Below are 13,085 nucleotides of genomic sequence, written 5' to 3'. Positions count from 1 at the left end.
TCTCCAGCAAAATTTCCTCAGAAAAGGTACATTTCAATTAAAAATTCAAAAATATATTAGTACTAAAAAGAATATAAATCCAAAAAATATCTGAGAGGGGGAAAATTGAAAACTTTTTTAAAACCTTTATTTTATTAAAAACCAATGTCAAGTATTTTATTTGCTATTAAATAGAAACTGACAACAGACAAAAATTTTAAATCATTGCTTTTAATTTTCTTGTCCGCCAACAATGAATTCGGTTATCAATCACGTTAATAATAGCCCAGCCGATTTTAAAATCAGCTTTAAAAAAATGTTATAACTCGAAATCTATGAGGAAGTTCCAAACACATTCTATCAGACGTGAAATTTTTTTTTATTTTGGTATTAAATTTAAAAAAATTTAACTATGTTTTCACAGGTTTTCAATTAATATCTTCGTTAATGAATGTCATCGAAAGATGCAACCCCTAGCTAAGAACACTCTCGATCAACTTTCTTTTTGAATAAATTATTTCCTCTCAAAATTGGTCCATCCGTTTAGGCGCTCGAGTGTCACAGACAGATACACAGACACGTCTAACTTATAACCCCGTTCCTTTGTGTGTCGGGGGTTAAAAAATAACATTATCTATAGCAAAAAACAGGAAAAAAGTTACAACTAACCAGCTGGACATTTATGGAGTGAAAACCTTTGCGGTTTAATGTAATTTTTTTCATTCACTTCCTCGGTGTCAAAGGGACGTTTGATAGCTACATGGGTGCAGTCGATAGCTCCAATGATCCCAGGTAACCCGCAGTATGAGTAGAAATCTTGTTTCAAGATATCTTGTTCACTGAAGAAGACAAAAAAAAAAAGAAATTTCCACTTCAATTACTCAATATAACTTTTTTTTTTTAATCAGGTAGCAAACATTTAAGAACCCATAGCAGACAAAACAGCAGTGCAGTACATTGCTGCTTTAAAATCAAATACAATATGCAGGATAACATAGACCATAGAATACACAAAATGAAACTGATAAAAAATTTTAAATTTTACATCTGATTAATATTAATTTCTAATAATATATTCATTAAAATAACATGTCTTACTCTCAATAGAAATCACTCATTTCCAATTGAATTTTAACAGTTTCAGAGTTACACTTTAATTAATGTATCACACTGACACTCTTGGATATGCACAGTTAATTAATCCCCAAAATGGGCACATTTGTTGAAATAGGGTGCGAGCCCCAGACTTTGATTTTTTTAAACATTAGTTTCCAACAATGTTTACTCACTCTGTATGCACCGGGAACTGGACGAACTCTCTTAAAATATTATCAAATGCTTTGACAACTTGTTTCAGGCAATTACTGACAGATGGTTGCGTGAATGCGATTGTGTAATTTAATGATATTGGTTGTTGATAGCACCCATGCCCAAAAAAACTGAGTGCTGTTAGGACCTAAAAGTAAAAGCACTTATTAATTAACTGAAGTAAAGAAATAATGATTAAACAAAACATTCGTGAATGTAACATACATATTTTGCTGCTCACTAAACTGCCACGACTTACATTTTATCAGGGCTAGAAAAATCTTAAAAAGGTTACTTTCTGGGCATGTTTGACAAAAAAATACATGCCCAAGTAAAATGTTTACATGCCCAGGAGTTTTTTTTTATTGTATAATAATAAAAAAATTTAATGTGTCGTAAAGCATTAATCAGACAAAAAATTACTTGAACAGCTTTATATCTGAATGAAGGATTATTTCAACATAAAACATTTAAAAAATATATAGATTAAATAAATAGTACATAATTCACCACTAAAATTACTAACATAAATTACCAATACCATTAAAAATTATAATAATTACATGTCAGCCTAGCATGCAAGGTTAAAAGATTCATGCCAGAGCAGAATTTTTACATGCTCCTAGCATGTTGGGCAATATAAATTCCGAGCCCTGCATTTTATATTGAAAAAAAAAAAAGAGTAGAATGTTAAAAAAATACTTTTTCACTAAATTGCTTCGAAATTGGAATACAGTGGAACCCCGGTTTTACATTCTCCACTTCGCACATTATTCCGCTTCCAATGTCATTTTCTGCTTGTCCCTGAAAAAGGCTACTAATAAAATATTAAAATACTCCATAATTTACGTTACCCTTTTCCCGAAATTACGCTTAATACGTGTTTCTACAAACACATCTAACTAATTTTTCATCTACAATTTTTTTTAAAGGATTTTGTTTTAAGATGAAATTTGTTTTTTCAGTTGTTTGAATCTGCTCTAGCATAATTTTTGTTCTGAACAATTTTCCTTCCATCTGTGAGAGGAATTTTCTCCAATTTTCCTGTCTCCCTGCATGACAATTGCGAGGACAGGAGCTGCTGTGACAATCTTCTTGAAAACATAATTTTGTGTTACATGTGTCGTCTCATCACATCACTTATTTCTTCAATAGCAGATTAACTGCCCGCTTTCACTGATAATCATGAGGACGAAGAACTCTAAAACTATTTTTGTGTAGTACAGATTGTGCTATGCATGAAAGTTTGTATAAAAACAAGTAAATATTACAGTTTCCTCACTACTGATTTGGATAATAAGTAAGCAACATGTTAAGATTTTTAAAACAGCATTAGTTGAGACCTTTTTTACCACACGTCCAACAGAAAATGTAAAACTGAGGATCCACTAAATACAGAGCAAAAAGCAAATTTTGGCGGGGCGAAAGCAGCACTTGACTACAGCCTGTCATTTGTGCGGAAAACAGCAAAAAGAACTGTAGTTCTCAATTTGAATAGGAGCATTTTTCGTCACCCTTTGAATGAATTTTCTTTCTCTTTATGAATGTTAAGTTCAGAACACATTTAACAATTATTTGGAAAATTTTTCTCTAGAAATGTCCACTTTTTATGAAAGAATAATACATAGTGCATTGGTGCCAACACTTCAAATCCAAAAACAAACCCAATTGCTTCCAGAAATGTTCTATGAATTTTCATTCGTGTACAATCCCCCCTCCCCCCTCAAGAGTTGCAGAGAAAATTTGCAATCAAATGTTAGCAATCTAAATTAAAATTGGTGCAAACTCCTTTGCAACTTGGTACAAGAAGCAGACAGGAAGGACCCGAAATTGCGTTTTTGAAACCTACTCCAAGTTTATTTATCATTTCTCAAAGTAAGAAACAACTGAATAAATTTAAAAAAAAACAAAGATTTTGATTTTCTACACACTAACATTTTTTTCCCTTCTGACCACAGCGATAAATGCTACATCATTTGATGATAAAATTCCGTTTGATTGAGTGATCACGGAAAGAATTCAATTTTAATTCTTCACAAATAAAACTGTTAAAATTATAGTCATATAGAAAAATACATACCTTAGTTTCTACGGAGAAAACATTCTTCCTTGGTGTCCGTGGCTCCAGAAATGGTCGAAGCTTTTCGATTATCATAGCACATGCCACCTTATTTAGTCTATAACAAGAAACGAATTGTCTCTCGCTTAAATTAAACGCTGAGGCTCTAATTATTTGTGGATTTCTAACTGGCCTCCGATTATCGAAATCCAACGCCACAGCCAGAGCTACAACTTGTGATGCAAACATTCCGTCGGCCATCTTGAAAACAACAAGGAAAGAAGGAACTTTCCATCTCACCACGATCTCACCACCTCTGAAGCAGATGAATAAAATAACCGAAAACGGGTTCTTTTTTCCCGATTCCGTACAGCTCGTAATTAGCCTAATGTGCGCGCGTCGGGAAATCGCTTGTTTTTCCCGATCTCACTTCCTTCCGAAGAGCTGGTAATAGGCCCCCAGAGGCGGAGGGAGTATTAACAATTATGGAATTTAATTACAAACTCACCTTTTGTTGCACAAAGATGTATGATTTTTTTCTATTTCAGCTTGAAGAAATTTCAATGTCAATTCTTGACAAAACTGCTCCTTGCTTTCTTTCACTAGCTTTTCAGTCCCATTGGATCTGGAAAATATATTATTTTAAGAATAATTATACTGCAATTAAAGTTGCATATACATACTTTTAGATTCCAGGTACAACATCAAAGTCAACGTTTTCAAAACACTGACATTTTTCTCACCCATGCATTAAGGCCGATTTTTTTTCCTAACACTGATGTTTTTTGTTCGGTGTTTCTTCAATGTTGATGTTTTATAATTAAACCAAAGTTTTTTAAACTAGAAGGATTATGTTTAGGACAGTTACAGGGTTCGTACTCAGTTTCAGAAATAAAATGAAGGAGTTTTGAAGGAGTAAAATGCATAGCTGCCAAGTGCTCCGTTTTTCCCGGAGTTTCTCCGATTTTTATTGCGTACTCCGAAAATCCGATTTATTCCAAAAAACTCCGTTTTTTTGACTTTGCTTGTACACTTTTCGATTTCTAAGGAAAAAGAAGAAATTTCCCTATCCTGGAAGGTAGGAATTGTTGCAATCGTTTGCTTTTAAAATTTTTCACTCATCATAAATATTATAATATTGTCATTAGCTGGAGCATTTGTTGACAGGTTTCTTTTAAAAATGCTTTTCTGTTGAATAAATTTGGCCATAAGAAATCAATCGATTGTTTGTTTAACCTTAGGTTAACATTCACACCACTTGCAATTGGTGCTGTTAGAATCTCGTTTGAAACTATATTTGTAGTTCTTGGAGCAAAATTCGATCATTTTTTCAAACAGTACAACAAACTAGTTTTAGACTTGATGATGACCTGTGGCGCATAAAACTAAAGTATTTATGGATTCATTTGTCCATTCAGAAAGAACAAATGGACTACTACTTGTTAGAACAACTACTAATTCCTAGCTAGGCCTGGAACCATTTTTCCGTATTTGCTTTTGAATGCATTAACTCCCCCCCTCCCCCCCACAACCCAGGAAAATAAAATAAGGGACCAGAGGCGGAGGGAGTATTAACAATTATGGAATTTAATTAGAAACTCACCTTTTGTTGCACAAAGATGTATGATTTTTTTCTATTTCAACTTGAAGAAATTTCAATGTCAATTCTTGACAAAACTGCTCCTTGCTTTCTTTTACTAGCTTTTCAGTCCCATTGGATCTGGAAAATATATTATTTTAAGAATATTTATACTGCAATTAAAGTTGCATATACATACTTTTAGATTCCAGGTACAACATCAAAGTCAACGTTTTCAAAACACTGATGTTTTTTGTTCGGTGTTTCTTCAATGTCGATGTTTTATAATTAAATTAAAGTTTTTTAAACTAGAAGGATTATGTTTAGGACAGTTACAGGGTTCGTACTCAGTTTCAGAAATAAAATGAAGGAGCTTTGAAGGAGTAAAATGCATAGCTGCCAAGTGCTCCGTTTTTCCCGGAGTTTCTCCGATTTTTATTGCGTACTCCGAAAATCCGATTTATTCCAAAAAACTTTTCGATTTCTAAGGAAAAAGAAGAAATTTCCCTATCCTGGAAGGTAGGAATTGTTGCAATCGGTTGCTTTTTAAATTTTTCACTCATCATAAATATAATATTGTCATTAGCTGGAGCATTTGTTGACAGGTTTCTTTTAAAAATGCTTTTCTGTTGAATAAATTTGGCCATAAGAAATCAATCGATTGTTTGTTTAACCTCAGGTTAACATTGACACCACTTGCAGTTGGTGCTGTTAGAATCTCGTCTGAAACTATATTTGCAGTTCTTAGAGCAAAATTCGATCATTTTTTCAAACAGTACAACAAACTAGTTTTAGACTTGATGATGACCTGTGGCGCATAAAACTAAAGTATTTATGGACTCATTTGTCCGTTCAGAAAGAACAAATGGACTACTACTTGCTGGAACAACTACTATGCGTATGTGAGCTATAACATACGCATCTATGCTATAATGAGCAGACGTTTTACGTCATCTTCATCGGAGCCCCACACTTTCCGCACCCAAAGCTTAAATGTGTCCCCGTGCATCCAGCCGTTTTTCATGGCTGTAACGCTCACGTTCTTGGGAATGACAAGCTTCGACCAAGCTTTGTTCGGAATTTTTCCCGAAGCCTCTTTTAAGATGCAGAGGGCTGGCATCTTGTGACCGGAAGTGCGGGCGCACAAAGCAACTGTGAAGCCCCCCTTCTTGCATCCGGTATTTGTGATGCGAATGGTCGAGTCTCCTTTCACATTATTTGTGCGGTTGATTGGCATATCAAATCAACACATCGTTTGATCCATATTTCCTATATTGTAGTCCGTATAGTCAAACGTTTCGCGAGACCTTTTCACGCAATCAAAGAAACAGGAAACTGCTTCCTTTAGCTCCTCGGGCGTCTTTTGAGAATCCGTCATGCCGATTCTCAAAGACACGTTGAACCTCTTTTTAAAATTGGCGATATACTGAACTGTAGCTTTAAACTCAGTAAAGCCGTGTTTTTGACCAATTTTAAGAGCTTCTTCGGAAAGCAGCTTATTGCTAACCGCTCGCCCAGCTTCTCTTTCTTTCAGCAAAAATTCATATAGCTCTTCATCAATATCTTCAGAAAGTGGTTTGCGACCGCAGCCAATCTTCCAAACTCTTTCATTTTTCCCGAATTCATTCATTTCAAGAAAATCTTTTTTTAGCCAGTCCCGCAAGCATTTGCGATCGAGTTTGTATTCGGCGGCTGTTTTGTGAAGCGATGAACCATTCGCATCGTACCACCGTAAAACTTCCAGCTTCTTTTCAACTGTAAAACTTTGCCGAGACATTTTTGAACAACCAAAACCAGAGCGAGAAAGAGAAGAATCGCACTACGAACACAAACTTCAGTGGATGAGAGGTTGGGTCGGAAGAGCGCGAGACGCGATTGGCTTTATCTGTCACGTGACACGTACGGAATGCAGCGGCGCTGACCTTGAAGATCCAAGACAGGTTTGGAAGAAACGGCAATCTTTTGTTATCAGAGCGAATTCGATTCGAGCGTGCTGCACTGGGTTCTTTTAAATAAAATCATTGGAGGGGGGTTATATTCGGGATTGTTAAAAATTTCACTTTTGGTGAAAAAAGGGGGGGGGGTTATATTCGATGGGGGGGGGGGGGGGGTACTTTCGGGATTTCACGGTAGTTGAAAGGCTGTTTAATAGTCATTTTTCCTTGAAATCTTGATCCTCCACTCTGGTCGTTCAAAGCATACTTCTCGCTGTGACTCTGCCGAGTGCCACAAGTATGAATCAAACTCCTTTCAGCAAGACATACAAAATCTAATACCTGGAGAAAGGTAGTCAGCATTTAACATCCGTTCAAGGAACTACAAACAGAATTTAAAGCTTGATATATGTTAGAAGAGATTATTCTTTTCCGTAAGCAACAACTTCATGAGTCAACATTGAAAGATTATATTAATGTACCGTAACTACTTTAAAATAAGTTGTTATTTAGTAAATGTATAAGTAAGAGAATATAAAACCAAGTAACTATCATTAGTATTCCCCCCCCCCTTTTTAATATTTCCACTAATTTATAGACATTGATTACTTAAGCTATTGTTTTTTTCTCACAGAATTCTACTGCTATTTATGAATATTTGTAGGGGTTTTTTTTCTTCCTTTATTTCCACTAAACATAAGTAGTCAAAAATTTTCAGTCCCTTGAGTGACGACTTATCGAGGTTTTACTGTATCTTAATTTTGGTGAAATTAATTTGCATTTTCAGTAAAGAAGTGTATTTTAAGTAAGGCAGAAATACATGAAATACACTGCCATATTTAAGTAACAAAGAATCATTTACCATTAATGATAATGAACATAATACCAGCAAAATACTTCAAAAATATGTTTCTTGTGTAAGGAGGCCACCTGTGTTTATATACAGTCGCACCTCGAAATATCGAACTTTCACGTATCAAAATTTTCTATATATCAAAGTCAAAGAAAATTTCCATGTCCATTATATAGAAAAGTTGTTTCTATGTATCGAAGAAATCTATATATTGAAATTTTTCAAGACATTCACACATTCCCCCCCCCCCCCCCCCCCCACTTTAGACTGTTTGTCTCAAAAAAAAAAAAAAGAAAGAAAGTTAGGGGAGAAAATTATGTTCACTAAAGGTTGTAGGTCTTTAGGCTTCAGTGAAAATCATTCAAGTTAGATTGATTTTTTACTTTTCTCTCGATGACATTGTCAAAATGAAAATTCCCTAATATTGTGGATCAAGTTGAATAGCCGACAAAGGAAGATGTATGAAGGCGCAACAATGTCCTTTCTGGTAAATTTAGTATTTTCGCAAGCAGAGTTCCTGCTATTATGAGAAATCGGAAAATTAATAAAAGTACTGAAACTTACAATAAACGCACTCAAAACATGAAAGGGCATTACAGTTGGATAAAATTTATGATAAACTAAGATTATTTCAACATATAAAATTTTTTTCCCAGCAATTTGCTACTTCGATATATAGAGGTCCGACTGTAGATGGTTATATATATGTGCAGTGTACTCTAATTTTTCTCTTGATGCATAATAGTAGGTTGTTACTTGGAGGGTAGTCCGCTTATATTGAAGTTGTTTCTACATGCTTTTGCACACAGAAATAAGTTTTTGGTTCGCATTTTTAAATACCAGAGTTTAATATTAATTTTAAACACAAGATAAATTCGAAAAAAAGAATAACATTCCACGTTTTACAAAAGAACGTCGAAATTAATGACAAATAACATTTAAATTTACTAAAACTCAATACGTACATATAAGCTTATCCAGACATGCAATACACACCTAAACATATGTCCATAATGCTTTTAACTTCTTATCCTTCGGAAATCTAAAAAATGAACATTGATTTTTTACAGTTTGATGATTACAACAAGCTGCAAAACAAAGCACTATTTTCTTAAATATAAACTATTCATGATGACAGACTGATTTACAATGCCTTTGGGCTATAAACAAAGTTTGTTATTGCCCAGTCGCCATATTGTGATGTCACAATTTCAGCAACGTATTGCCGCCAACCATGGTGGTGTTGGTCCCCATGTTTGAAATGAGCTTACAAGTGTTGGCGCTTGTCATCACGAAATTGCAGCGCCCTAATTAGTTCTTTCATAACTTGCCTAGAATTAAAGGCAATTTTTTTTTCTAGAGGATGAAAAAATTTGCCCCTATACGAGCAACTGCGAATTGCAGCAGCACACTAGTATTTTGGAGCGATCGTTTTTGGAAGTGAGTAGAAAAACCAATTCCAGATAGCGTTGACGGTTGTGAGGTCCTGTAATTTCTCTTGTGTGATATGCCCTTAAGAGAAATATAGTATTAAGTTGTTTTTTCTTGTGGAATGTCAAAACAATGTCCAACACATTCTGATAGATCGCATAAAAATGCTTATTTATATCATACCCTTATTCCAAAATATTTTTTTAATGCAATAAAAAATATCATTTTATTTAAAAATTAGATATTTATTAAAATTTATAAAATGAATTATTAAACATGCAATTATTACATGGTTTGACAATGATATAATACACAACAGCTTTTTTTTTTTCATTTAATAAGCAAAAGATCAACTTACCTAGGTCATTCATTGCTTTTATTAGTAACTTGTATTTTGTCATCTCCTTTGTCCTAAAGGCTTTAGTCACTCGGCATAAATGAAGAAAGGAACTTAATTATTTTATGCACAAAATTAGAGTTGATACACATGCTAATGAATCAAAAGTTAATACATTTTTGTTAGATAAGTTTCAAAGTAGCCTATGATCTGTAGCAATGCCAGAAATTATTATCTGGGTGGGGATTTTGGTCATAATCATATGTACATAAACTACTGCAATAGTAATGTTTGTTTTTGCTACAATTTATTGACAAATGCACCTTGCAATACATCTAGAGATGAAATAGTTAACTCTGGAATAAACTCACAAGATCCTGCCAGGTGGATGATAGCACACTATACTATATAACCCAGTAGCAGAAAGTTTTGCAGCTGTCTGCGACAAGCTTTTAGAACTTCCTAATCTGTCTGCAAAATTTTGCATGTGGTTTCAATAAAAAAATAGTGTTTTTTAAATAAATATTTTTGGAATTGGAGGCAGGAGATGCTCCCCCCCCTCCCATTTTCTAAAGACGATGGCACACTTCCCTAAATTATTTGAAGCACTCCCCTCTCAAGAACGAGACCTCCCGCCGCTCCAAACTGAGACCAAAATCTTAAGTTACCTCCCCCTAAAAGTTTCAATGGTGCAATCTGATGATCCCCCGCCATCCTGTCCTTGGTGGGCACCTGACATTTGCGAACATGCATTGGCTATTGAACAGGGGTCAGACCAGGATTTTTCACAGGGTCCATTTTATTTGTGAAAAGTCAAATAATTTTGCGTAGGAGGGAGGGGGATTGTAAAACAAAATTTCGAAAAGGGTGTTTTTGTGATATTTCTTTTTTCCGTTAATAATATTAATTTCTGTCAAATAATTGAAACAAAAAATAAAATTCAAGCAGTGGTTGAGCATTTAACTCTTGAAACTCTCAGAATTTCGTTTAAAATTTCAAAATTTCGTGATTTCAATAAAAATAAAGGGAGAATTTGTTTACCTCTTAACAAAGCGTACTAAACATCAAAAATTCGGTTCTCAAAGCGGATGCAAAGAGATTGCAATTCTCAAAATGAAGGTTCTTTCTGAATGGACAAATGAATCCATAAATACTTTAGTTTTATGCGCCACAGGTCATCATCAAATCTAAAACTAGTTTGTTGTACTGTTTGAAAAAATGATCGAATTTTGCTAGAAGAACTGCAAATATAGTTTCAAACGAGATTCTAACAGCACCAACCTGAGGTTAAACAAACAATCGATTGATTTGGTCAAATTTATTCGGTCAAATTGCACCTGGAATCTAAAAGTATGTATATGCAACTTTAATTGCAGTATAAATATTCTTAAAATAATATATTTTCCAGATCCAATGGGACTGAAAAGCTAGTAAAAGAAAGCAAGGAGCAGTTTTGTCAAGAATTGACATTGAAATTTCTTCAAGCTGAAATAGAAAAAAATCATACATCTTTGTGCAACAAAAGGCGAGTTTCTAATTAAATTCCATAATTGTTAATACTCCCTCCGCCTCTGGTCCCTTATTTTATTTTCCTGGGTTGTGGGGGGGAGGGGGGGGGAGTTCATGCACTCAAAAGCAAATGCGAAAAAAATGGTTCCAGGCCTAGCTAGGAAGGAGTAGTTGTTCTAGCAAGTAGTAGTCCATTCGTTCTTTCTGAATGGACAAATGAATCCATAAATACTTTAGTTTTATGTGCCACAGGTCATCATCAAATCTAAAACTAGTTTGTTGTACTGTTTGAAAAAATGATCGAATTTTGCTAGAAGAACTGCAAATATAGTTTCAAACGAGATTCTAACAGCACCAACCTGAGGTTAAACAAACAATCGATTGATTTGGTCAAATTTATTCGGTCAAATTGCACCTGGAATCTAAAAGTATGTATATGCAACTTTAATTGCAGTATAAATATTCTTAAAATAATATATTTTCCAGATCCAATGGGACTGAAAAGCTAGTAAAAGAAAGCAAGGAGCAGTTTTGTCAAGAATTGACATTGAAATTTCTTCAAGCTGAAATAGAAAAAAATCATACATCTTTGTGCAACAAAAGGCGAGTTTCTAATTAAATTCCATAATTGTTAATACTCCCTCCGCCTCTGGTCCCTTATTTTATTTTCCTGGGTTGTGGGGGGGAGGGGGGGGAGTTCATGCACTCAAAAGCAAATGCGAAAAAAATGGTTCCAGGCCTAGCTAGGAAGGAGTAGTTGTTCTAGCAAGTAGTAGTCCATTCGTTCTTTCTGAATGGACAAATGAATCCATAAATACTTTAGTTTTATGTGCCACAGGTCATCATCAAATCTAAAACTAGTTTGTTGTACTGTTTGAAAAAAATGATCGAATTTTGCTAGAAGAACTGCAAATATAGTTTCAAACGAGATTCTAACAGCACCAACCTGAGGTTAAACAAACAATCGATTGATTTGGTCAAATTTATTCGGTCAAATTGCACCTGGAATCTAAAAGTATGTATATGCAACTTTAATTGCAGTATAAATATTCTTAAAATAATATATTTTCCAGATCCAATGGGACTGAAAAGCTAGTAAAAGAAAGCAAGGAGCAGTTTTGTCAAGAATTGACATTGAAATTTCTTCAAGCTGAAATAGAAAAAAATCATACATCTTTGTGCAACAAAAGGCGAGTTTCTAATTAAATTCCATAATTGTTAATACTCCCTCCGCCTCTGGTCCCTTATTTTATTTTCCTGGGTTGTGGGGGGGAGGGGGGGGAGTTCATGCACTCAAAAGCAAATGCGAAAAAAATGGTTCCAGGCCTAGCTAGGAAGGAGTAGTTGTTCTAGCAAGTAGTAGTCCATTCGTTCTTTCTGAATGGACAAATGAATCCATAAATACTTTAGTTTTATGTGCCACAGGTCATCATCAAATCTAAAACTAGTTTGTTGTACTGTTTGAAAAAATGATCGAATTTTGCTAGAAGAACTGCAAATATAGTTTCAAACGAGATTCTAACAGCACCAACCTGAGGTTAAACAAACAATCGACTGATTTGGTCAAATTTATTCGGTCAAATTGCACCTGGAATCTAGAAGTATGTATATGCAACTTTAATTGCAGTATAAATATTCTTAAAATAATATATTTTCCAGATCCAATGGGACTGAAAAGCTAGTAAAAGAAAGCAAGGAGCAGTTTTGTCAAGAATTGACATTGAAATTTCTTCAAGCTGAAATAGAAAAAAATCATACATCTTTGTGCAACAAAAGGCGAGTTTCTAATTAAATTCCATAATTGTTAATACTCCCTCCGCCTCTGGTCCCTTATTTTATTTTCCTGGGTTGTGGGGGGGAGGGGGGGGAGTTCATGCACTCAAAAGCAAATGCGAAAAAAATGGTTCCAGGCCTAGCTAGGAAGGAGTAGTTGTTCTAGCAAGTAGTAGTCCATTCGTTCTTTCTGAATGGACAAATGAATCCATAAATACTTTAGTTTTATGTGCCACAGGTCATCATCAAATCTAAAACTAGTTTGTTGTACTGTTTGAAAAAATGATCGAATTTTGCTAGAAGAACTGCAAATATAGTTTCAA

The 13,085-nt window shown here is 34.5% G+C and overlaps 1 protein-coding gene across 2 annotated transcripts in view; it reads right to left on the bottom strand.

The window, feature by feature from the left end:
* The window catches only part of LOC129219405 (uncharacterized), a 41,259-nt gene extending 28,733 nt beyond the window's left edge, over positions 1 to 12,526 (bottom strand). For both annotated transcript variants that reach the window (XM_054853794.1, XM_054853793.1), the window contains exons 1-4: positions 9,502 to 12,526; positions 8,709 to 8,754; positions 4,950 to 5,066; positions 3,855 to 3,971 (exon numbers count right to left, since the gene is read on the bottom strand). In XM_054853794.1, coding sequence (XP_054709769.1) covers positions 3,855 to 3,971; positions 4,950 to 5,066; positions 8,709 to 8,716 — 242 coding nt within the window. In that variant the 5' untranslated portion in view covers positions 8,717 to 8,754; positions 9,502 to 12,526. The remainder of the gene's footprint in view (positions 1 to 3,854; positions 3,972 to 4,949; positions 5,067 to 8,708; positions 8,755 to 9,501) is intronic.
* Positions 12,527 to 13,085: the final 559 nt, after the last annotated feature.

Source organism: Uloborus diversus, chromosome 3, assembly GCF_026930045.1.
Source record: "Uloborus diversus isolate 005 chromosome 3, Udiv.v.3.1, whole genome shotgun sequence".
NCBI classification, from domain to species: Eukaryota; Metazoa; Arthropoda; class Arachnida; order Araneae; family Uloboridae; genus Uloborus; species Uloborus diversus.
This window is presented reverse-complemented; position numbering and strand designations above follow the sequence as displayed.